The sequence below is a fragment of the Pseudopodoces humilis genome, chromosome 1 (assembly GCF_049639895.1).
Source record: "Pseudopodoces humilis isolate 2021_Gansu_Grassland_sample_001 chromosome 1, ASM4963989v1, whole genome shotgun sequence".
Lineage (NCBI taxonomy): Eukaryota > Metazoa > Chordata > Aves > Passeriformes > Paridae > Pseudopodoces > Pseudopodoces humilis.
The window spans coordinates 71641951-71668916 of record NC_142200.1 but is presented as its reverse complement, the minus strand read 5'-3'; the positions used below and the strand labels follow the sequence as shown (position 1 = coordinate 71668916).

The 26966-nt window shown below is 42.4% G+C and overlaps 2 protein-coding genes across 4 annotated transcripts in view; one reads left to right on the top strand and one right to left on the bottom strand.

The window, feature by feature from the left end:
• The window catches only part of SEMA5A (semaphorin 5A), a 419645-nt gene that overhangs the window by 156755 nt on the left and 235924 nt on the right, over positions 1–26966 (top strand). For 2 of the 3 annotated variants that reach the window (XM_088054549.1, XM_088054546.1), the window contains one exon: positions 24270–24369. In XM_088054549.1, coding sequence (XP_087910675.1) covers positions 24270–24369 — 100 coding nt within the window. Of the gene's footprint in view, positions 1–14825; positions 14949–16074; positions 16218–24269; positions 24370–26966 lie in introns of all 3 variants that reach the window. The other variant, XM_088054542.1, reaches the window with a different exon arrangement.
• LOC148185121 (endogenous retrovirus group K member 5 Gag polyprotein-like) lies at positions 19383–21547 on the bottom strand. Its single transcript, XM_088058482.1, is given in 5 exon segments — positions 19383–19818; positions 19820–20369; positions 20465–20680; positions 20831–21030; positions 21114–21547. Coding segments are annotated over 5 exon segments (1836 nt in total).

Genomic DNA, 26966 nt, shown 5'->3' with positions numbered 1-26966 from the left:
TTTATTGGTTCTTTTTTTCTTTTGTTTTTTCTTCCCCCCTCCCTATAAGCAAAGATGAGCTCTGAACTGCAGATGGAGATCTGACATGTTCTCATGTTTCCAAAGGAGAACCATATGTAGTGTGGTAATATTGAGAGACTGCCAGCTATTCACGAGTTTTCACAGAAGTAAAAGTGAACACTGTTTATTTCTATCTTTAGCACACCTTTTATAAGGTTCTACAGGGTCCGCAGGCTAAGCAAGTTACTATTGGCTAATACATACAGGTTTACATTTTTTCTCCTGTACACAAGGATATTGTTTTGCTTTACTCTCTCTTCTGCAGGAAAGTTTCAAGGACTTTAGCCTTTAATATCACACCTTATTCCAGAGGCTGGTTTGTGCAGACAGGCCTTTCATGCCCACCTTCTGTTAGAATATTATCTACATGGTAAGACTTAAAAGAGGAATCCTTTAGTATGTGGTTGTTGATTTAATCATCCTGGGCAACTTTGTAACTTCATCTTTTCCTTTATAGAGGAATATATATATAATTATAATATATATAATTATATAATTGCATTATGGATATATGGATATATGGATTGCATTAAATAACTGTGCCTAGACAAATTTTTTATTTTTTTTCCTTGAAGGGAAGAAGTGATGTTTTGGTTTTTTATATCTTCCTGGACACCTTTTTTGGAAACTGTTGAGTTCCTACTGTCTAATCACTAATTACCATAATGTCTATATTTTTCAATGTATTATTCAGATTAAAACATATCCATAATTTTTGTAGGAAATATTTTGAATTTTCAGTTTTATTATAAATAAGGGCTTAACTAAACATATAAACATATATTCTCTCATGTCCCAGTTATTATGTCCATCCACATACTCCTATTCTGTACATTGCCCTGGTATAAATGGGTTCTGTATTGCAAGTAAAATGTCTTTTTCATTAAAGTGCAGTACTGAGTACTGTAACAGATCCATCTGTCCTAATCCTTTCATTTTATAGAAAAGCATTAAATGGTGTTGGGTGAAGCTGTCTTTTTGTTGCTGAACTAGTGCTCTTCTCCTTATATGTTGTGTTCAGCCTGCTTCTGGTGTACTCTATTTAGATGGTTAGAGCCTTCTGGTAGCACAGACCATTAGATCTCTTTACATCCGTGGCCCTCCTTAGGCATCACATGGATTATTCGTACCTTACCTATGAAAAAGTGGACATGCCAACCACATTCTAGTAACAGGTAGACCAGGAATTTCACTGGAGCATTGAGCTGGGATTGTCTTTTCAATTCATGCTTTTTCTTCTAGAAAACATTTCTTTCTTTCTGTGAGGTTTAAATGTTAGAAACTTGCTTACTCCTTGTGTGTTTATTTGACTAAGGTTCTCAGTTCAGTAGTTTGTCCTTCTTGTTTACAAAAAATTACAGAAAAAGCACCCTCCTGGTGCCTTCTAATTAATCCTGGTAGTGTATATATGTGCCTGGTACTTAATGTCGTGTTACTTAAGTATTTTTCTTCCTCCTTCTACTTAACTCCAACTCTGGAACCAAAATAAAGTGTCAGTCCTACGTTTAAGCTCTACTATTATAGAATGCATTAATAATTACTTTGTCTACCCCTGCAATGCATGCTAAAGGAGGACAGCAATAGGAGCTTGTAGAAAGGGTTAATGAATATCCAGACTGTTGACCAAGGGCTATAATTGTGTTGGGTGTGCCTGCCTTTGCATCCCACAGCACTTCTGGATGTGTAACCTCTACACTCTACAGAATCTCCCTGTGGGATTTTCTCCAGACCTGTGGAATAAAGCAGTCACCTTGGGGATACAATTCTGCAATAAGCATAAGACTGCATAAACAGTCAGGGTCATAAAGCTGAGGAGGTATATGATCCTGGAAGCAGATCTACCAACATAACACTGCCTATAGAAAGCATATGTATGGAATTAAAGGAAAAGCAGCCTGTAATAGGCAGGTCTTCTCTGCTTTGTAGTGAGCTGCTCTCTTCCAAGTGCTTGGCTTCTACCATGGGCCTTATGGAAGAAGAGCAGGGCAGATGTTTGTGCTTAGATTTTGAAATGAATACAGTTTAGCATATTGTTTTTGTTGGAGTAATGTAACCCATAGAATGAATCTTTTCTGTAAAATATTTGCTGTGTTAATTATAGTTGTTAGATGAGTTTTGTTTGATTTATGATTCTTTTGTCATATCTTTGATTTTCATTCACAAAAAAAATGTCACTTTTAATGATTTCATAATTAATACATCCAACAGAAATAAACCAGTTGGGAAAGATCTGCTCTGGCCCATTTTGCAACAGACCTAAGCTAAGATTAGAGTAGCAATTTGGTTCAAAGTAAGTAAAAATAAATCATGACTTAGCAAGTATATAAAGAAAAAGTTGCATTTGTATGGGTTTAAACCCCTTGTACCAGAAATAGAACCACCAGAGTTGTGGTGGAGCTTCATGGTACTGCAGCCTGAGGTGCGCATAAAGTAGCTTGTTCAGGTGCAGCTAGGTTGCTTTCCATTACAATGACAACCAGATAAGCATGGATGCCTAATTCAGAAGTTTGTTTTTGCAGCTGCGTTTTTGGGAACTCACCTGAGGAAAAAAAACAAACCTGTATGTGATATCTTATATTGTCAGTTATGTGTTTATAACCATAGCTGCTTTCTACCAGTATTTATTTTTTTATTTAAACTTATTGATCAAAATTATTTAAAACATTGGAATCATTGCATGCAAATACTGAGCAATGCATGCCTTGAATAAATTCTAGAAAAATAAGTTGGGTTTTTTTGCAAACTAGGCTTCAGCCCCTTTCTGGTAAGCAGGGGTGTGAATTGTGACTGGTTTCAGAAGTAGCACAGCTGTTCTTTTGCTGAGCTTTCTGGAGTCCTCATTTAGTTGGAACTTGTGGAATACTGTTGGCTTTTATTTCCTTTCTTCACTTGAGCTGTGGCACCTTTTTTCCTTTCATCTGCAGTGAGTCAATGACCTACCAGCAAGGGTGCTTTTAATACATTTCTGTGAGGAGACAGTACAGTGTGAAAGAGGTAGGAAAACTGGTGATTGGAAGTGTAAGAAAAAAGTATGGACGAAAGATTCTGCAGCAAGCTCTGTCATGCAATTTTTCTTCCTATTTTCCCAACACGGAACAATGCTTGTTAACCCGAAGTTTTTCTGAGTTAATTTATTAGTAACAGATATATTTATAATATAATGTGATTTTAAAATGAAACTTAGCGGTCATACTGAATCAATACCAGTGATGCACAGAAATTGCTGAAGAAAATCTTGTTTTTCTCAGTTCTTGTTTTAAGATAGTTAGAGACTGTGGAGTCCTGTAGCATCACAACAGACCATTTACAAGTGCTCCTATCTGTGTCCTTCAAGTGCAAATGTTGCAAATAAATCCCCAGACAGGACATGTCAAATGAGCAAACAAGTGAATCTCCTCTGACCAGCCCTGACACCTTGCTTAATTGATTCCCCTGGGGTTAATGGGACTGGCACCAGGGGTGATGTAATGGAGTTGGCATGGCACATCCCTGGGGAGACTTTTGACATGTCTTGCTGCCTTTGAAGAGAATAGTAGTGTAACTTGAGTATCACAGGAAGAGATTTAAGGCTAAAATTATTAGACAACTTCAGGAAGATGGAGTTATTGTAGTATCCTTAGATTAGATACATTTAATTATATAATAACTTTAGCATGCAGAAATATATTTTAATTTTCTCCTGATAAAGATTAGTGTGTTTGTCATAGTGATGCCACCCAGAGACTTCTGTTAATAATGCAAATCTACTAGTTTTCAACTATGGTGGTGTTGTTGCTGTTATTGGGGTGGTTTTATTGTTATGGTATTATTATTATTGTTGTTGTTGTTGTTATTTTGCTGTGCATATATTTAACCTTGTGCTCACTGTTTTTAGAAAGGATACCATGGTACGAGGTGTTACGTACATACACCATAAACACTACTGAAACTTTTAATATCTATGTTAATTTTTAAAGTAAGTCAGGAGGTCTTTATTGTCTTTTGACTTTGTTATTTGCCAAGTTGTATTATTATTAAAAATCACTTCTGAATTTGGTTCTAGACATACCATTCTATTTCTTGTAAGTAATTTCTCAATTTATTTTACTGTTTACTGTAGTTCTAATTTGAAGTACTGAATAATGAAACTTAGGTTAGAAGGAACTTTGCAATTTTGTTTGCGAAGAACTGTAGAGCTCAACCTTTGGTGAGTCCTTGGACAATATAAACTGAACAAGTCATGGCCTGTTGGGCAGATACTAAATTTAAAGTAAAACAGAGACTGGTTTCTGCTCTTTCATTTTTTAAAAATATAAGTATCTAATGTCCTTCTGTCCAGCTTTGATGGTTAACCATCTTTGTCTATAAACCTCTTTAAGAGAATTCCTTGACCTTTCCTAGGAGCTGAGTGGAATCTGGTGTGTTTGCTTTGCTGTAGATTTGAAGATGAATGTGTAGATGTCATGTAGATGAACTACGACAAACTCTGTTTTATATTAAATCTAAGCTATTAATCCTCCCTCCCAAAACCCAAACCCCCCAGGAAAACCCTTAACATCCCAGCATGTGAAAGAGCTGTAGCTTTCTCAGAAAGATTTTTTTCCAACATCCATCTTTTAGTTCCATTAGAAAGTGTGTTTTTTGGAATATTTTTGAGTTATAAGGCCTGCAGATTTCAGTCCTATAATACCAATGAAATTTTTTTTTGTTTGTTGTTGATAAGTGTCAGGAAATTAATCCACAAATACTAGATGTCCAAAAAGTAGACGGAGGAGTACTTTGACTTTATCTGAATAAAGGGAGAGGCCATGGGGCATTCCTCTGGGGTCTCCCAAATTTTTGGAGGATGAAGCCTCCTTTTTATCCTAATTTCCCGGATGCATTTCCCTCTCTCTTTCCCCACTGGCTTAGGTACTTGAGAGGTACAGACTTCCTAGAACACCTGATACCTAAGATTCCCCTCTAATGTATAACCCTCCCTTTTTAATTTTTAATTCTTATGGAATGTATGTTTTTTCCCTATGGTATCTCTCATCTTTCACTATCCAGTTTCATTTATCAGCAAACCTACAGTTTGTTTGTAAAGGCAAATATCTTTTTTCCATTCATCAATCAGTGGAATCCTACCCATCCTTTCTCTCTCAGTGCTAGTTTTATCTACCAGCAGACCCCAGCTTGTAAAGACAAATCCAACATTCCTCTCAGTCTTTCTCTTTAGTTATCATTGACTTAATTTCCTGTTCCTGGGTCTTTTTCTTGTTTTGAAATTATTTGCAGTGGCATCACTCTCTACCCTTTTGTAGCCATCTCAGGATCAGTAGACATGGCTAATACCTGTATCCCTTTGATCACATGTTGAATAAGTTGTACTAAGTAAGGGATCATGCATGGCAAAAAGACCAGAGTTCCTACAACACATAAGAGGAAAAAAAAAGCATTTGTTGAACCCATAGTCCCCAGGTAACCATGAAAACATGTCCCATTCTCATCCTTTCTATGTTTGGACTGGTACATGAACTAACTTTCTTATTCCTTTTGTTATTTGCTTCACCACCTTTCCATTGTCACCTATTTGCAAAGAGCAGTTTGAGTCATTTAATTTGCCATTTAATTTCCCCCTTCTTCTGCTAATGAATAGTCTAATACCACCCGATGTTGAAATACTGCATTTCTCATCTGAGTAGACTGGTCAGCAAGAAGGTCAAGAGCTGTAGCTGTCTGGCTAATTATTATTTCCAAGACAGCTTGTAACCTAATTATCCGATTTAATCTATAAATATGTTTTCTGGCACCTGATATTTATTGAGTAGGATTCCAAGTGGCTGGTCCATAGTATTGTATGATTTGTTCAGATGGCCATTCATCTTTACCCCAGTTTTGGGTGCTCCCTCCTGTCGCCCTGAAAACTCAGCTTTTGGAGCTTGTTGACATAGTTTCTAAAGGCTTTCCCAGGACAGTAACTGTAAACATAGATATGTATACATTCTTTCTGATACATGTCTTTTGATGGACATCTCTCAGGGCCAGTGCAGTTGGGAAAGTGTTATCCTGATCATCCAATCCCTGGCCATGGTCAGAAACCTATAAATTGTGAGAGAAAAAATAAAATCTCTCTTTCCTTCATCATACCATGAGCTGCGTCTGTGTGATTTATTTTGTGTCCAACAGCGACACCCTCCAGCCAGGGATGCATCAATTGACTGCTTTTCTCTAATTAGATCATCATCATATACCTTGATTCCTAACTGATTTCCCTGAACTTGTGGCAGCAGAAAGAATAATGGTCTAATATACCCCACATAACATATCTATCCCTGATCAGTTTGGGGATAACCTGCAGTAAGCATACTGGCCACAAATCCAGTAATGCCCTTTTAAAGCCCAGGTCCTATTGGCAAAGGGACCTTCCCAATTTTCATCATCAATTGCTGGTCAAAGTACAGCTTGCTTCCTGGGCCTAGCAGTCACCCAACAATAGTTGCCCCACCATAAGAATCACATTAGCATTTCCAAGCTCCCATGTGAGGTTTCCACCTGCAGTTACATCCTAGATCTGTTTTGTTAGATCTGGACTAGAACCTATTAAAAATGGTTAGAGTTCCATTCCAGTGTTGCCATTTCCACTGATAGTAATGGAGAGGTTTCTTACTTGTGGAATTATCTTGGGGCCAGCTCAAAAAATAAGGGGTGAAAAAACTTATCTGTCCCCACTACTTTACAGCCTTCAAAATCCTTTTGGTAATTATGGAAGGAACACCTTACCCAGCTACCATTAGTGAGCTTAACATGCATTTGATTCCATCTGCTTTCATATCTGGGTAAGGAGGGCAGTTGGGAGTCCAACGATCTAAACCCGAAGTCCAGTCACAAATGCTTTTTCCCACTTATATGCTTCCTGTTCTATTTAGATAATAAATGCCTCTTTCAGAAGAATGAAGCCACCATGGACTTCCTTCTTCACCCTAAAATCCCCTTCCATTATGGACCTAACTCAGGGTGCTAACCCACCATCTAGGTTTGACTGGGCTGGCCACCCGTGGCCAGTTTTCAGATCCCCTTGGCCCTCCGCAGACCCAACAATTGCTAAGGTTAGAGGTTTTTGCTACTTATTCTCTTAAGGTTAAGAAATTGTTTTCTCACTTTTGGCCCCAACCTAACTGACAATATAAAGGTAAGATTGTTAAGGGAAGTGTTCTAATGGTGTAATCTAATCTCCTAACCTAATTTTTACTTTCATGTTGTATTCCATACCACCTGTGGTGAGTGAAGGCACAGAAACAGCTTTACATAAGGAAAACAATGACAGTGAGGATGGGCCCCCAATGGCTGGAGATCTGAGAAAAGGGATGCCTACACAAACTATTTCAGTAGGCAGTCTGTAGGTAGGCACACGAGGCTTCCCCTGATGTTGACTCATGGTTACTGCTCCAGTCCACTCCTGCAGAGTGTCAGTCACAGCTTCCCATCCTTCTCCTCTAGCTGAGATGTCCAAATCTCCAGGGCCTCCAGAAACCTTGACCCAAGTGTGATGGGTCCACCTGTGTTCAGCTGTCTTGACAGCTGTTTCTGTGGTCAGCAACACTTGGAAATGTTCACGCCACTTAGCCACCAATGGTGCTTCTTTCTACTCCTTAAGTAGGACACAAACTCCTGGTTGGATGTTGTGAACAGCCAAGTCCAAAGACAGGGTCTTTGCCTGCTGAGCTTCCTGTCAAAGAGATTTCACAAGAGACAGTATCCTAGCCACATACAGTTTTAGATATACATTACTTATCTTTACTCCTAGGCTGAGAATTACAAGGGTAAGGAATTCCAAACATCAGTTCAAAAGGAGGAAATTGAGTATCTTCCCTAGGTCTGACCCTTATTCTTGCCAAAGCTAGTGGCAAGAGCCATACCCACAGCATCTTAGTTTCTATGACTAGCTTCAGAAGGTGTTTCTTTGTTTCTCCATTCATCCTTTCAACCTGTCCCGAACTCTGGGGGTGCCATTGAATCCCTAAAGCAGTCATAACTCCTTTAAAAATTTTTCCTGTAAAATGAGTTCCCTTATCTAAGTCTATTGCTTCCACAATCCCATATCTTGGAATTATTTGTTCCAAAAATACTTTAATAACTGATCCTGTAGTTGCTGAAACAGCTGGGAGTGCTTCTGGCCACCCTGTTAACTGACATACTATTACCAAAAGATATTTAAATCTTTCCACTTGGGGCATATCTGTAAAATCCAACTGGCACCTCTGGAAGGGACATACAGCCCAAGGCCTCACTCCCCTGGCAAATTTCTTTGTAACTCTGTTACTGGTTTTAGCACAAAGTAAACAGCCCTCAATAGCTCACTTTGCCAGGGTAAAAAGACCTGCAGCAACATACATTTTGAGGAAGGCTTCTGCTATCTCTCGGGAGCCCCAATGACTTCCTTCATTGTCGTGGTTTTAAAGGAGTAACTAAAAAAATTACTAGAAAACTTACTTATTTCTTGCTGTGAGATATGGATTAGAACAAGAGCAAAACAGGCTTCAAACTTAAAAGGAATAAAGAAAGTTTATTAACAAAACTACAAGAATAACAACACCAGAATAAACCTCCAGAAAACCCCTTTATCCCCCACTACTTAACCATTCTCTCGTTCACATGACAACGTAGAGACAAAAAACTTTGGAACTTTGGTGTTTAAAACAGTCCCAATTCCTGCTAGAGTCTTTTCATCAGTCTTTGTAGAGAAACAGAAGTCTTTCTTCTGCTAATCTATGGAGTTTCTCACAAGAAAACTATTTCTGTTATAGCTTTCTATTCCTCTGATGCCAGCTACCTGGAAATCTGTTTTTTACTCCTCCCATTTCACATCACTCTGAGGTGTGTATGGGTCAATGAGTCTAGGGATATCATTTTAAGGATGAGTTATTCAAAGGCAAAAGTTCTCTTCATCTATCTCTGTGAGCTTTCCTGGAAAACAGAAGTTTTCTCTTTGCCTCAAGTTGCCCCAAATCTTCAACTATTACTTCTCCCCCCTCTGTTCCAGCACCTCACTGTATCATAATTACTCTACCTTTTGCTCAAAATCCAAACTTTGAACACTCCATTCCTCCCCATATACTCTGTCATGAATTAAAGGAGTATTTTCAGGACACTATTGTCCATCTCCATAGCTTTAACAGAAAAATATTTCAGCTTATAAAGCATCTCCTTATTCTCTACCTCTTCTGAAGCTTAATTCTTTTCTTCACTGTCTCTGATAGTTTATAAAGCCTCTTTACATGTTGATTACTCTCTTTTTCTTTCTCTGGAAAAAAAGGATTAATCTGCAAGTCTCATCTGGGTAATGAAAGGGTTAAAATCTTGCCCAGGTTTTGTAGATGGTTCTGTGAACTCTGCCGGAGCAGCAGCTGGAGTTGTCTGCAATGGAAGATTCTTCATGGCTGCTCTGGAGAGTGTGGTCACTGTCTCAGCCCGCTGCAGGTCAAGATCTTTTTTTTCTTTCTTTACTCGGCAGTCTCTGGTGAATTCAGTCACAGCAAAAACTGCAGCCGAGCCAGGGACCGGCCTGGCCCGGCCAGAGCCCAGGGCAAGCCCCGCAGGCCCCATCTCCTGGCCAGGAGCCGTGGCAGGCTCAGCCCAGCCCCCACCCGGGCTGCATGGCCTGGGCAGGGGACGGGAAGCCAGCTAAAGCTCAGTTACCTTTCACAGCCAGGGAACAAAGAGACCAAGAAATTCCCGGGCTTAGGTCTTAAGGTGGTGTTCACAGGTTGATCTCACTTTTCAATGGTTAAAACTGCTGTCAATTCTTAGAAATGGCCAGCTGTTGGCCAGGAGACAAACTCCCATCAGCCACCAGCAGTTTTAACTTCCTTAGGTGTTTCTCTTTGTTTTCTTAAATGCCAATCTATCACATTCATGAAGTTGTTTTAACAACTGTAAGGCTAGAGCTTTTGATATCCACTGTTTACCATCCCTTGTAAAGCAATTATCCCCACTTTTAAATTCAACATCCTCCTGTTCCATTAAACAAAATTCATACTGTAATAACCTAGCACTGGTCATCCACATAGAGGGTCCTTCAGTTAACAAAGCTTTAATCTGATGTGAAATTTTAACAATCAGATACCCTTCCCTTGTCAGCTTTCGGGTCTGAGCCACCATCAGAGCTGTGGCTACACAGTTCTGTAGACAATGGGGCCAACCTCTGGCCACCGGGTCTAACAGGTTAGAAAAACAGGCAGCAGGCCTCCATGTTCGCCCATGCTCTTGCACCAAAATTCCTTTAGCATGACCATGTTTAACATCCACATATAGTTCAAGTTCCTTTTCTGAGTCTGGAAGAGCAAAGACTGGGGCATTAACTAATTTGTCTTTTAATTTTCTAAAGCTTTTCTCACCTTCTGGTGTCTATACCACAGCATTAAGACTGTCTTGGGTTAAAAAGTCATATAAAGGTCTGGCCACAACAGAAAAATCCTCAATCCATACTCTGCAGTACCCTACCAACCTTAAAAACTGCCATAACTCCTTTTTTGTCTGGAGTAATGGTACTTGTAAAATCCCTTGTATTCTTTCTGAATCAATACACTGTAACCCTCCAGTCAGAATGTGTCCCAAATATTTGACTTTTTTTTTTTTTTCTATTGACTACCTTTTTGGACACTCTAAGTCCTTTTTTCGCAAGAAAATTAAACAGCTTTACAGCAGCTTCTTCAACCACCTTCTCCTGTTCCCCTGACAAAAGCAAATCATCCATATACTGCAACAACTTAACTCCTGAGGGTGGTGTAAAGTATTTTCTGCAAAGCTTTCCCAAACAAAAGTGGTGACTCTGTATATCCCTGTGGGAGGACTGTCCATGTCAATTGTTGCTTTACCATTTTCCCTCCTTTTGTTCCAATGATTTTCCTTTTGAATATGATGCAATTCAGTGGCAAGCAATGCCACTGCCTAAAGCAAATCACATTTTTTTGGAACCAATTGCTTCCTGTCCCAATTCTTTGCATCAAGTCCACCCTAGGTGTAGAGAGGTGATTAACAAATTAAGCAAGGAAGGATAATAGAATATTTTCCCCTAAAGTTTTCCTATAGCCCACACAGAGGAAGCTGCATGATAAATACCTAGGCCTGCATAGGGACAACACCATCCCCACAAGGCAGCAGCAGAAGAATTGGTCTCAGGATTAGAATCTGCCAATTCTAGTTCTCCACAGCAGACCACAGACTGCTGAGGGACAGTTCCCCACATGATAGGAGCTGCAGAATTGGCTTCAGGAATGAAAGCTGCCAATTCTGGCTTTTTTACAACAAAACCCACAAAAAGCACAGGGGCATGGTCAGCTCTGTACAAAACCCCATGGTAGACAAATTAATAAAATCCCCAAATTAATTTACTACAATTTCCACAATTCTCTCAGAAAAAGATGCATTCAAACTTCTAAGCCTACAGAATAAACCACAATTTTCACAACTCCTTTGAACAATCAAAGATCCTTTTGACAATTTTTCCCCCTCAGGGATAAAATTTAAGGTGGCTCGAAAGGCCCTGTGTTTACTAGGAAACACACCTCCTCTCAATCTGGATCCACCTTAAAAGTCAACAAATACTCCAGGGTGGTGGGTCCCTGGTACAATGGGAGCCCCTGATAACCCTAACAATCCATTTTCATTATCCTCTGGACTTCCTCATCCTGAGGGTCCGGCTGTTTTTGTGGACATTCCCACTTCCAGTGTCACTCTGCCCTGCAGATAGCACACTGATTCTTTCCCAACTGCTGTTTGGATTGGGTCTCCCCTGCTGAGGAGGGAATGCCTCTGCCACATCCTTGTGTCTGATCCTGTCCCTTCTGTCCTGCGGGGCCCCTTTGGCTCAGCAGTTTTTCCCTCTTGGGCCGTAAAAATTCTGCCATCACCTTCTCCTTTGCTTTCTCATTTTACTTATCCCTTTTTATGTACACTTGTATCTTTCTAACCAGTTCATCCAGGGACTTAATCCGTTCTTCTAATCCCTCCCTGCTACTGCCTGTGGGTGCTCATTTTCCCACTGCTCAAAACCATTTTCCAGTGAACCAAACAAAATCCTTGAAAGAAAATTGGAATCTTTCATTTTATGTACAATCTACGTTTCCCAAATATTCTTTTCTCCTTGTGCTCACTCTGTTTGTCACACACTGTATACCAGACCCAGTCCCTGTCCTGCCGCATTGTCCAAACAGCTCTTCCCCTCTCTGGCACTCCCCACAGGCGTGGCCAGCAGCACCACAGGCAGCCAGGACATCCTGATGATGATGGGGGCCAGCAGCCTCTGCTACCCCTGCCCATGGGTGACGGGGTCAGCCACTGCCCGGCGCTGAGTCCCAGCAGATCCACAGGCCCCCAGCCCGTACTCTTGGTCCCACACCTCCGTGCCTGATCCTGCTGCTCCTTGCCTCAACCGTATCTCTCCACACTCCCCTTCAACCAATTCTGTTCCAGCACATGGAAATGACCTGTCCTTCCCCTGTTGTCAAGACTCCTTTTTGATTCCCCTTATTGCCCCGCTCCCCAGGCACAGATTCTCAAGACCCCTTCTCAACTCCCCTTATTGCCCCTGGGCATGGAGTGTCAAGACACCTTCTCGATTTTCCTATATTGCCCCCTTTGGGCATCTATAGCCTTAATTACCTCTAGGAGAATGTGTAAACCAACTCAACATTCTTCCAAGGGATTCTTTGGAGATATTTTGGGGTCGTCATCCATTTTGCTGGGGCTCCTTCCTGGCTTTACCCTTGTAACCCTCCATGGGTGCCCTATTTTACCTGTGCTACCCTCCATGGGTGCCCTCCCAGGTTTGCTCCCTAAAGATCCCATTTTACTCACCGGTGAGATTTTCAGTGATCCTTCCCTGTGGACTCTTCATGGACCCCCCTGGTCCACCACTCGTGTGTCTCCTGGACAGTCTCAGGAACCCAATTGATCGCCCAGTGCCGGCTGCCACCAAGGGGAGCTGATCACTGAAACAGGGTATGGCATGCCTTCTGCTCTGCTCACTGCCTGCTGCCCCAGATGGTGGAAATATCCTGGACAGAGCCCCCATTTTGTCAGGAAAGTAATCCACAAACACCAGAGGTTTATGTCCAGAAAGGAGACAGAGGAGTCCTTTGACTTTGAATAAAGGGAGAGGCCATGGGGCATTCCTCTGGGGTCTCCCAAATTTTTGGAGGATGAAGCCTCCTTTTTATCCTAATTTCCTGGATGCATTTCCCTCTCTCTTTCTCCATAGGCTTAGGTACTTGAGAGGTACAGACTTCCTAGAACACCTGATACCTAAGATCCCCTCTAATGTATAACCCTCCCTTTTAGTTTTTAATTCTTATGGGATGTATGGTTTTTTCCCCATTGTTTTTTTCGTCTTTCAATATCCAGTTTCATTTATCAGCAAACCTACAGTTTGTTTGTAAAAGCAAATATCTTTTTTCCATTCATCAATCAGTGGAATCCTTTCCATTGTTCCTTTTCTCTCTCAGTGCTCAGGTAGTTTTATCTACCAGCAGACCCCAGCTTGTTTGTAAAGACAAATGCATCATTCCTCTCACTAAGAGTGAGTATGTCTTGACTGTACCAAAAGGATGCAGTGTGTGTTGACAATCACCTGCTGTCACAACTGTGTGTATACCATGATAGTTTTCCCTGGACAGCTTTGAGTCCTAGATCGATGTCTGCAGAATGCCAAACATGCCTACTTAATTTTAAAGGAAAAACAAATTCAGGCTGAAGTTGTGTTTCAATACGTTTCTCAGTATCAGGAGTAAGAAGGGAGAAGTCAATAAAGGGCTTGGTGTTTTACTGTAATTCACATGAAGTGAGGGCAGAGGAAAGGAAAAAGGAATACTGGGAAGGGGAGAATTAGGATTTGAAAGGCTAGGGATGTAGATGTTTGTCACCTGTGACCAGCAAGCAATACTATTAAGTTATGTGTTTGCAGGGCAGCTTAATTGCTTATACATTTATTTATGGTACTGTCATAATGCACACAATGTACATCTATGTTACTTTGTAAAGCTCATCATGTTTCATCTGCAGGAAAATAATTAATTAAGTTAAAATATTAGTTATTAATTATATTACTTTACTATTATAGTTTTAATTGGAAGAAAAATAATTGATAGGCCTTTAGTAGCTAATTATGAATTTTTGACTCTAAGGAGCAAATTCATAGCAAAACTAAAAAGTCTTGTTTCACCTATGGGTTTTCTGTTACATTTCACTGGTTTTGGTGAAAAGAAATTTAAGTATTCTGTTAATTAGTTATACAAGCCTTTACTTTTGCAGTGTACATGGGGTTGGACTGCCTTTTTTTTTGCAGGCACTGTTTTTTTGTTCATTTTCCCTTATGAAAGTGTCATGAAACTTTTTTTTTTCATGAAAGTTTTATCTCATAAATGCTTATTTCAGTGTGACACATGCTGCCACTGTGACACACAAGAGATAGAGTTTCAGAGTGTTTTCTGAAAAAGAAGAAGACCTCTATCAGCCATTTGTTCTTCCTGACCTTATTTCCTCAAGCAAGAGCCCTGCTGAATGCAAGAAAGACAGGATAAAAAAATTTCTATTTTCGAGGGGAATCGGATTTCAGAGAGATTTCTTAGCAAGTCCTCATTCTTGTTCTCTAGCCTTGCCTTGCCCTGCCTGGCCCCTGCTCCCTTGCTCCAAATCTGGAAGTGGTCTCAATCAACTGCTTGCTGTACCTTGAAGCTTTATTGTGTCTTGCTGAGACATCAGAACAAGTGGAAGAGAATCAAACCTTTGAATCTCAATCTTCCCTATAGCCTTCTGGCTCTGCAATACCTCGGTGTACTGGACTGTCCCTGGACTCCCATGGTGTGGGGAGGCACTCCACTCTTCCTTCAGCAGACCAAGGGTCTCACTTGTCCTACCAATATAGAGCTGAGGTAATTCCATTTTCAGCTTCTTATCTTGCCTCGCTTTCAGAGACTGATGTTTCCACAGTGGGTGTGGCTTTATTTTTGTTTTGGTTTTTTTTGTTTGTATGGGGTTGGTGGGTTTTTTTGGTTTTTTGTTTTTTTTTTTGGTTTGTTGTTGTTTTCCTTCTTTCACCAGTAAGTGATATTCTTCCTGATTTACCTCTGGATTTCCTCATTTCATGTCCTACCTAATTTCTTAATTTTTTAGAACTTTGCAATTGATTGTTTCATATCATGAAATGCATGATTAAAAAGGCTGCAAAATCAAGTACAAAAAGTTTAAGAAACACCTCTTTTATGCTTACCTGTGTGTCGCTCTATTGGGAGCGGCAAGGAGAACGACAGACTCTCTTGTGAGTTGAACAGGAGAGTTCTTTTCTCTCTTCAGGTTTATTACTTCAGATCTTTTATAGATCGATATGTGAAAGTACAGAAAAGTAAAACTCTTATTGGTTAGTAAACTAACACATCGCCATCATTGGTCAGTGGGGTACATCACCCCTTGACCTTCTCTTGCAAGGAAACAAGAAACTGACAAACAGCACCTGCATGGTGCTGAGGATTGTTTTAATTCCTCCTTATGATTTCCCAGGCCACTTTCTCAGGCAAGACTGAGAAAGTTATGCGGCCTGCTATTTCACAGGCACTGTGCTCCCTGCTTCATAGTTAGCATCCATAATTCCCCTTTTTTTAAAAAAATAAAAAAGCAGTGTTTGTAATCTCCTGCTGGGCCCTTGTAGGAAAAAGAACAAACACAGCACAAGAGGTCTTCTTTCAGTTATCAACAGAACTTTGAATGGACACTGATTTAGAACGATCAGGGAGATTTTCTGGCCTATGTTACTGTATTCTTGATGTCTAAGGATTATTTTCCTTGCAATGACCTGATGGTTGACTCTAATACAACTAGTTCAGTGAACTAACACACACAGCAAATAGAACATCATTAGTCTGCTCAAAACTGACAGTCTAACTTGTTGACAGGGAAGAATGCTCACTCTCTGCTTGTAGAAGGACTATCTGAATGATGATCAGTATCTTGATCATCATCTGAGGGTCACCTATTGTCTGCTTTCTGTTCTTGGTGTCGCAGATCAGGGCGAACGTACCTCGCAGGTATCCACTGTATCCCAGCATCTGTGGAAACACATGCATACCCACCACCCCAAGTGATGAGCTCACACGGGCCTTGCCACTTGTTAGTGGTTAGGTCTCTCACCCAAACTTTCTCTCAAGGTAAGTTCATCTTGCCTGAGGACTGCAACGAAAGAAAATTATTCAAAATGACAGGATTATCAGAATTCTTTTGCACTGTGAGATAATTGATTGTATATAGAGCTTTCTCCAACTGACTGTGTGGAGTTTCTCCAGTCATTCTCGTTTTTTGTTTTTCCAGAACACACTTTAGGGTACCATGAGCGCGTTCAACAATAGCTTGCCCAGTGGGAGAGTGTGGGATACCGAATTTGTGCGAAAAATGTCCTCACAACTGTAAAAACTGTCTTGTCTTCTGTGAGGTGTAGGCAGGACCATTGTCTGTTTTCACAGAAGAAGGTATGCCTAAGACTGCAAACTCAATTTTCCAATGGGCAATGATATCACGACCTTTTTCCCCGGTGTGAGCAGATGCCCACATAGCAGATGAGAAAGTGTCAACAGACACATGCACATACTTAAGTCTACCAAATTCAGCAATGTGAGTAATGTCTGTCTGCCAAAGCTGCAAGGCCTTTAACCCTCTGGGGTTCACCCCCACTGGTAAAGGCGCAGCAACTCCATGACAGTCAGCGCAAGAACTGACAATGTCACAAGCCTCAGTTGATGTTAAGTGAAATTGCTTTTGCAAAGTATGTGCACTTTGATGGAAAAAATCATGTGTTGCCTTAGCTTGCGCAATTTTGTCAGGCTGAAGTGCTATCCATGCAGGGTTAGCTAACCTATCAGCCCTGGCATTACCTTCTGCTATGAAACCTGGTAAATTGGTATGACTCCAAATATGCAGGATATAATATGGGTGAACTCGGGCTTGGATTACACACCGCAAAGATTTCAGCAACCGAAATAGATGCTCGTTATCAACTTCTTTCAAAAGTACACAATCTAAATGCTTGGCTAGATCTGCTACATAAGCAGAATCAGTAACTAAATTCAGTGGCACCTGAGAGAACTGCTGGAATGCCATGGTTGCGGCCCTTAGTTCGACTAACTGGGCTGAGCCTGACTCGTGGCTTTCCAGCACTTGCCACTCAGATTCATCCTTCCACGTAACAATGGCCTTCCCTGTTCTTCCTGAACCATCAGTGAAAATGGTGGATCCTTGCACCAGCACCCGATACTTTTTTGCTGAAAGGACAATTCAGCTGACCTTGCCAATTGCAATAATTTGTGGCTGGGCTGATGATAAGCAATCTGCCCTGTAAAGTTTTGCAGTGCACTCTGTAAGGAGGCACTGTTGGTCAGACTCCATTCAAATTCCTCCCACCGTATTGGGAGGACAATTTTTCCAGGGTCAGCTGCCATTAACTGCAAACACTGCTGATGACATTTAATTATCAATTGAGCAACCAATTCAAAAAATGTGGGGGCCGTCTTTTTCGGTTGATGGGGCAGAAAGACCCATTCCAAAATCTGCAAAGGATCAGACCATTGTTCACTCCATTGGCCAATGATACCTGTAGGATGAGACTCTGGACAAGTAATAAAAACAGTGGTATCAATGGATGGATCCAGCCAGTAAACCTGCCGAGCAGAGACAGCCTGTTGAACATCTTCCAGCACTTGCTGCGCTTCAGGAGTTAGCTCCTGAGGTGAATTCAGATCAGAGTCCCCCTTCAAAAGATTGAACAATGGGGACAACTGTGCCGTGGTCACCCACAAGTAAGGATGCAACCACGTGATGATACCCATCAATTTCTGGGCATCATTCAGAGTCTTGGTAGAATCCATGAATTGCACCTCCTGATGGCAAATGGTTTGATCTAAGATTTTGACTCCTAAGTATTTCCAAGGAGGATGCTGTTGAACTTTCTCCGGAGCCACTTGCAGGCCATAAGAATGCAGGGCTTCAAACAGCTGGGGCTGTATCCTCAGCAGTTCAGTCTGGGTGGATGCTGCCACCAGGATGGCATCCATGTAATGATAGCAATATACTTCATTGAACTGCTCATGGACTCTGGATAAGGCCTGAGACACATACCATTGACAAATAGTCGGGGCTGTTCTTGCAGCCCTGTGGCAAAACCTTCCATTGATACCTCTGCACAGGTTCAGCATTGTTAATTGTAGGTACTGTGAAAGCAAATTTGTGCGTGTCATCAGGATGCAAAGGAATCCTAAAAAAACAATCCTTTAAATCAAGGATCAGAATTTTCCGTCCCATAGGAAGCATGGTAGATGAGGGCATGCCAGGCTGCAGCACCCCCATGCTTTCCATGACTGCATTGATCTTGCGGAGATCCTGCAACAATCTCCACTTCCCAGATTTCTTCCTGACCACAAAAACAGGACTGTTCCAGGGACTAGTGGAAGGCTCAATGTGTCCCAGCTGCAACTGTTCTGCAACTGGACTGATTCACGAAGGGCAACTAACTTCTCTTTTGCCAGGGGCCACTGGTTTTCCCAGATGAGTTTGGTCACCAGCCACTGTAAAGGCAGCGTGGAAAGCTGTGTGCCCTTCGCCACAGCGGCCCCCATCAAAAATGCATCCCAATCCACACCCTCCATGCTGCCAAAACATCCTGCCCCCAGAGATTAAGTGGAGCTGCAGTGACATAAGGCCGGACCATAGCTGTTTGCCCTTCCGGGTTTTTGATCAGCACAGACCATTGGCTCACAAATGTCTGCGTGGTACTTCCCAGTCCCTCAATGGCCGAATCCACACAAGTCAAGGGCCAGGACGGAGGCCACACAGAGAAGGAGATGATCGTCACGTCTGCCCCGGTGTCAATGAGACCTCGAAGCTGGATTTGAGGTGGGCTGGCAGTTGGCAGACTCAGGGTACATGTCATTTGAGGTCGCTGAGTGGAAATGGAGGCAGACCACAGGATCTGGGGCAGTCTGGTAGATCCAAAGCCACCATCCCCGCGAGTCCAGTCAACAGTCCTAGGGACACAGGACTTAAAAGGCACAAGTTGAGCAATGCAAGTCTTTTCAGGGATAGTAACGGGGGGGGAAGGAGTAGAAACCAGGGCACAAATTTGTCCCATAAAATCAACATCAATGACTCCTATATGCACAAAGATCCCCTGTAGGGTCGCACTACATCTTCCCACAAGCAGTGCACTCAACCCTTGACCTAGAGGACCAAAAGCATCCAGGGGAACCTTATAGACATGACTAGAATCTAATGTAACTGTTGTCACGGTGTATACATCCACTCCGGCACCTCCTTGGGTGCTGCTACTAAGCTGGCTGAGGAGGCCTGTGGAGGGGCTGTGCCCTCATTTGTGTCAGAGCACAGTTCCCCTGTGTGCTCTTGTGCACGTTTCTCGAATCCGTCAAAAGCTGACCATTGGCATTGTATCTAGATTTACATTGATCTGCAAAATGACCTGGCTTGTGACATCTAGCACACAAGAACTTTCCCTTTCCTTTTTTATTGTGCTGCACCTGCCAAGCCTTACCCTGAGCATCTTTTTGCTTCTGGGAACCACCCTGGCAGCCTGCTTGTTTTAATGTTAGAGCAGCAGCCAGAGCAGACATTTTGTGCTCCACAGAGCCCACTTTGGCACATGCTCGGACCATCTCTGGTATTGAGAGGTCTCCTGGAAGAGCCTCTATGATCTTCCTACAATCCTCATTAGCATTATCCCTTGCTGGTTGTTTACACAAGAGCTGTATCATCTTCAATTTGTTTCTCCAAGGCTGCTGCAATTTTCTCAACAAATGGCAAGAAGGGTTCCTTTAAACCCTGTGTGATGGTCACATATTGTGCCCTGGGAGCAGCTGTTTCTGTAGTCTTCAGCAGTGCTCCAATACCAATTTTTTTCCCTTGCTCAAGGACTCTAGAATCCCAATGGGCATGGAGATCAGGATTGGAATACTCGCCCGCTCCTCTAAGGACTTCCAGTCTGACCCCACATCTGGGATCGTGCACAGGCAGACGCGTATTCTCGTCTGCAGCCCTCTGAGCCATCTGCCTCCAATTATCTTCAAAAACTTTAAATTGCACAGGCTGAAATAATACTTGAGCCAGGTGTCTAATATCAAACAGGGCAAGCAGATCAGTGTCTATCACCCTGATGATTTGCATAACCTTGGGAGATCCGAGCCCGTATTGTGCTACCTTACTCTGTATATCCTGTACTACCTTCCATGCCATTATATCATGCCTGTCAGTCTGTCCCGTATTCAGGGCAGCCTTAAACACATGGAAGGCTTGGGCGGCCCCTGTGGTGCATCTTCGACTTCCTGATCCATCCGGACCCATTCATCAGAAGCCAAAGTGGCTCCCAGTCCTCCCTCTGTCTCCCCCGCCCCAGCACCCATGGTGTCAAAAATTCCGGTCCTGGGTGTTCCCAGCCTCTCGAGTAACTCCCAATCCCCCGTTTCCAAATCTCGCTGTTTCACTGCATCCCAAAAATGCCCTGGACACTTCGGACATGTGGCCACTGGACGGGGTGGGAATGTCCTGAGATGGTTCCGGGGCGGGCTTGCAGCTGGGCCATTCCAGGCACCAGAAGAGGTGGGCGGGCTGGCTTCTTCGGGCAGTGTGGACTGTCACTCGGAAGCCAAAGAAGGCACAGCGTCAGGACAGCAGCAGCAGGCCTGGGAAAGAGGCGGTGCTGGCACAGGCGTGGGCCCTGTGGAGGGCAGCGGGTGGGAAAAATGCATGTCTCCCCCCGCTGCACCGGTGGGCTGTGGCGGGGGCGTCCGTGCTGTCCCTAGCAGCACAGGAAAAAGGGACGCAGAGGGCGCAGGGGGGGGCTGAAGGACACCATAGACAACGAAGGCCCCCCTGCGACCACCCACGGTGACACTCACGGTGCCAGTGAAGGCGCTGCGGAGGGCGCAGGCAGAGGTGGGCAGACTCCGTTCCCCTGCTGCCTCTCTGTTGACGAAGCTTGCACGCCCAACTCCACGGGTGACAGATACTTAAACTCTCAGGGAGCAGGAGACTTCTGGGGCACAGACTGTTTCTGCCCCCCCGCCAAGTCCTCTGAGGGTCCGGGCAGAGCCGAGGGAGCGCTACACTGCCCGTCCTCGGTCCCGTCCCCCAGTCTCTCATGGTATACAAAAGAGGCACCCCCGGCATCCAAATCCTCCATCCCAGCATCACTGTCCCCAGACTGGCACCACTCCAACATTCTAAAGAGCATGCCCCAGGTGGCCGCCAGGCTGCACACGCTGGAATCTCCTTCAGTTAACTCAGACCATATGCGGTCTCCCACTAACAGCCAAACTTCGAAATCAAAGGCATTATTGACAGTCACACTAAAACCCTGCGCTTTCTCCCACTGGAACAAAATGCACATAGCATCTTCAGAAATATCGAGTCCCATGCGTGGCAAGGCGTTCTGCCACTCAGAGAAGATAAGTTGATCATCAGTTGAACTTCGGTTCCCCATCGTGAGGACCGTCTATCTTGACGGCCCACGAATGCAATTACACAAATGCAGTGGCTTAACCCAGGACTTTAAGCTCTAGCTTCGTCAAGATAAGCCATTCCAGTCCCGCTCACTGGCAGGGCCCTACTATCCTGTGGTCTGAAAGACCAGCTCCCTTCAGGAGAGCACAGGAGATATATGCTTACCCCCTCTGTGGAGGAAGCGGGCGGCACATCGTCAGTTGGCTGCACCGAGCGTCAGGGTCACCAGATGTCGCTCTATTGGGAACGGCGAGAAGAATGACATAGACTCTCTTGTGAGTTGAACAGGAGAGTTCTTTCTCTCTTCAGGTTTATTACTTCAGATCTTCTTTTATGACCCATATGTGAAAGTACAGAAAAGTAAAACTCTTATTGGTTAGTAAACTAACACATCGCCATCATTGGTCAGTGGGGTACACCACCCCTCGACCTTCTCTTGCAAGGAAACAAGAAACTGACAAACAGCACCTGCAAGGCTGTTTTCTATCTCTGAAGATTGTTTTAATTCCTCCTTATGATTTCCCAGGCCACTTTCTCAGGCAAGACTGAGAAAGTTATGCAGCCTGCTATTCCACAGGCACTGTGCTCCCTGCTTCATAGTTAGCATCTATACCTGTGTAGATTTATATATGTATATACATTTAAACAAAAATAAGTAAGTAAGTATGTGTAAGGCTATACAGGCCTGTAATGTATATGAGTGTTCTTCCTCCCTCAGAATCCTGCTGGGTTCTCTGCACAGCATCTGCAGTAATGGCTGACAGGAGCTACAATCACAGTTATCTAATATGTGGCCACATCCCCTTTCCACCCCAGTGTTTGAATTCTGGTTTGAGCACCCATCCAATGCAGATGGAAATCAACAGTGAATTTAGCTACAAGTACTGCAAAACATGTACAAACTGGCACTGTGAGCCTGAAATTGGCCAGATGCATACAGGCTGACATTAAAAATGCTGAACTTAATTTTCTGACACCCAAGTGATTCTACGTCGTAGTTCCATCTGTTTTTCCAAAGTATATGATGATACATCTGCACACGGCATTTAATGATTGCCTGCAATGGCTGAACACATTTTGACACAGAATAACATTTTTCTCCTGGGCCTGTTCCTTAGGAATGGATAGCCCACTTGTGCTAAAGCTTTAAATTAGGAACAAATCATCCTGAAACAGGCACCAGACATGGATTATTTCAACTGAGATATGTGCAAAAGCAAAAACATGCTCATGAGCAAAGAAGAGAGCTTAGAATGAGTGTTGTTAACCTGAGCTGCAACTAATGATACAAGTATCAAAAATTGCACTTCTGCAGCACCCTCAGGAGGATTGGTTTTGACTCCATGTTCTAAATGGTCATGACCATGTGCTTGCCTTTGGTCTTTCAAGTGACTATTTCACACCTGTAATCTTTCAAATAGACAGTCCCACAGCTGTTGTGCTGTACAAGCTCAGACCTCTTCACCTTTCACATTAAGATCCAGACCACTGCTTCATGACTACATTAAAAACAAAACAGAAAAATAGCACTTCAATCAATGTCCTGAGAATTGTGGAATTCTAGAGGATGAGGTTTTTGTACAACTAGACTTTTTTTTTAGAGAGCCATTGTTGTAATCCTCTCTTGGGGGGACCCCTTTGTCTCACCCCCTGTGGTGAGATCCCCACGCCTCACTGGACACGGGCGGTGGAGGGGGTCCTGGAGTGGATACAACACGGACTCAAAGTATCTAGACGCTGGAGGCCCAAACTTGCTGGAATAATCCCGGGTTTATTGTATGTCATCCATCCGGGGCAAGAAAGAGACCGAAAAGCCTTGGGGCTTATCTCTTATACTAGGGGGCGGGGGTGATCGGGGGATACAGAGAGGTCACAGCCAATGGGAAGGGGGAAGGGAAAAATGGTTCTCAGGTAGGAACTAACATTACACAAACCAGAGGTGAGTTTTACCCTTGGGAGATACCAAGATTTTTAGATGCACTACAACAAGCCATTTTTACCATTTCTATTGTTACAGCAATTTTATATATTCTATGTGTCTATTCTAAAAAAGTAAAAATAATAATAAAAAAATATGCTCTGTTCCCACAATATTGTTTATTTTACCAAACTGTTCAGTGTCCAGTTAGTGATAAAAAAGAACTACTAGTAGTGAAAATATTTAATGATTTGATTTGCAACTATTTATGTGTGCTTAAGTTTGAAAGCAAGAACAAGTTTATATTCTGAATACAAGTAATACCCCTTGCTGATTTTCAGCAAGTCACATGTTTGTCTGCCCTGCTTAATGTTGCACTGAATTGGTCTGAGAAAGGAAGGTGAAAAAATTAAATTCCATGAATATCAAGCATTTTTCCTTTTTCGTCCCTCATTTCTCAACCTGTTTATTATGAAAATGATGAAAAGTGAAGTTTTCTTGTTCTCCTCATTGCTTTCCACTTAATCAGATCCTTTTCAATCAATTCCAAACAAAATACGGATACTTGATTTAAGTGTCTATCAGGTGGCTTCCCTATATGTTGTACAGGCCTGTATTATAAAATTAAATGGCATGGTGGTGAAAGTCTCCTATGTTTCCTTAGAGGACCATAAGGAGAAAACTTGCAGACCCACACAAAATATCTGCAGATTTAATGGTGGCTACCTAATGTACTACACCTATAACATTTATAGTGAAAGTTATATTTCTGGATTGTTTTTAGAAATTGACCCTTGGATACACGTGTTCAAAGGAGAAGATGCTGTGGACTTCTCACAGTTAACATTTGACCCAGGACAAAAAGAGCTTATTGCTGGAGCAAGGTGAGCAATCTATTTTCTTTTTTGTGCTGCACCAGACAAGATTTTGTTCTTTGTTGATAAGCAATATTTAGCCAAATTCCAATATCAGTGTGCCCTTGTGTGCCTCCCCTGCCTTCCAGACCCACTAAACTGAATGTTATGTATGTTTATTTCTCTTATCCCTGACTGGAGTTGCAAAATGGACTGCCTACCTGGTATCAAGGTTTATAATCTTACGCTATTCTAACTTTAAGAAGACTGTCCTGGAGTACAAAATCTTTGTATGCATACAGTAGAACAAGCAGGTGCTATATGGCAATGTGACAAAAGTTGCCATTGCATGGAGCTTAGGATGATCCTAAATTTGACTATACAATGTGGCTCTTTGTGTTGGGATGTTTCTAATAATTATTCACTGCAATGACAGGAGTGATCTGTTAAAAGACTGCAGAATCAGTGGTAAAGTTGGTGACATTGTTTGCAGAATAGGAGAGCACTCTGCAAGCTGTGATCAACAGTGACACTGTCTTAGATGTCAACATTGAAGCAGTGACAGTCCTTGAGCACTATTTTTCTTGCCTCTTAGCATATGAGGTGTAGCAAAACATCTTGGTTGGCCAAAAAAAAATTAGCCATCTAAACTTATTATTCACACTGGCCTTCTGAATATATTTTACTTTTGAATGAACAAAGTTCTAGTCACTTCACTTTTCTGTTAGGTTTAGCATTGGAATCTATTTCTATATATTTCTGTTTCCCAGTTTGCTTCTTAGCTGAAAATGAGGTTCAAAATGCAGTCATAAAATGCACTGCAAGAAAACTTTCTTCCATGGGCCGGTGGAAGTTGCTTACCTACAAGGGAAAACTTTCTGAGTATGGAAGTAGGTATGTGTGTTTGTATATATATTTATATATCTTTGGTCCGCATGAAGTGGGGTATTCTGTGCCTTGATGTTGATTTTTCAATTCTGTAAGCTACCCAAGGCAGTAAGGTGTGAGGTTATCAACTGCTGCTACTCTGTTAGGACTGTCACCATAAGAGCCTCTCCCCAGACCCATGGAAATGTGTTGGATTAGTGCACTCTGTACAGTTATCTGTGGTAATTTGACATTTAGGAAAAAAAGCTGAAAACATCTACAGAAGTTATTCCTCTGAGAAAGGCTGCTGGGAGTATCTTCTCTGCTTGAGATCAGACCAATAGCTAGCCAGTTTTAAGAACTGACAGCATTTTGGACCACTGAAAAGTGGGATCACCTTTGAGAATACTACCTTTTAAACCCAAGCCTGGGAACAACTTCTCTCTTTGTTTCTGACTTTGGAAGGTGTTGGAACTCTGGTGCAGCTGGCCCTGCTCCCCCGCATCCTGTGCGGTCTGGGGTGAGGCGGAGTGGGGGCTGAACAAGACTCCAGTGGCTCTCAGGCAAGGGATGGAGACTGTGGGGCTTCCCCCAGCCCAGGCCAGGCTGAGCACTGCTGTGGTCCCTGTCCCAACCTAGGGCCACAGCTGCTGATCTCTCACCGATACATGCCCCCATGGCCCACAGAGATGGCTCCAAGCCGAAAACTGTCTGCTCTCCAGCAGCTGCTGAGCTGAGAGAGACACCTGGAGTCTGACGCCATGAAGACCTGTATGGCTTAGGCCAGATTTAACCTTTTCACTACACAGATGAGACATGCAGACTTAATCCCCTCTCCAGAGAGAGGAAAGTAGAAGCGATCAATATGTGAAGAGACAACACGAAACATCAAGGTCAGTAAAGGAAGGAGTCAAGCCTCAGATGGAAGGAGAATGAGGACATACTTTAATAAGCTGAAATATTCTTTTGGTAAGGCCATGGAGATGGACAATAATGTTCTGAAAAACTCCTTTAATTCATGAAAGAGTATTGGGGAGAATGAAGTATTCAAACTATGGATCTGAGCAAAAGTTTCTCTTGATGAAACTAAGTAGATGGTGGAGTAATTGTGATCCCATGAAAGGCTTAAACAGAGAGAGAGAGAAGTGAGAGCTAATAAAGACCTTCTGCCCCAAGGGAGAGAAGAAGAACCCCTTATATAAAGGGGTTGAAAAACCCTGAAAAGAAGACTTTTTGCCTCATGAAAGACCTCTGGCTGGCTGCTTGTGTTATCGGAACCCTCGCTCTTATACTTCATGTCCTCTAGCGACACGCTACTGCCAAAAACCACCACAATATCCCAATAGCTGTTCAAACAAAACCAAAAAAACAACCAGACAACAAAACCAAACCTTTTTCCTCTTTCCTATCTTATTTTATTCTCCATACTGGAGAATAAAATTCCATAATCTGGAATCCAAATCTGAGCAGAAAATAATCTCATTTAAACCAGTGTTTTTAATGAAGCTTTTTGAATCACTATGGGATAATCTTTGAATGATTTTGTTCAATAAGCAGTGGCTACAAAAAAAATCAGCTGTTAATTCTGCTTTTTACAGAAGATCCCATACATCAGAAGATTTATTTTTTCTTTTAAGTCAATGATGCTTCAGAGCTCTATATCTCTTTTTCTGATTAAAATTAAAATAATAAAAGTATTCAGGGTTATTACAATTACAACAGCAATTTTGTTTTACACAGTTCAGCATAGTTGGCTGTTA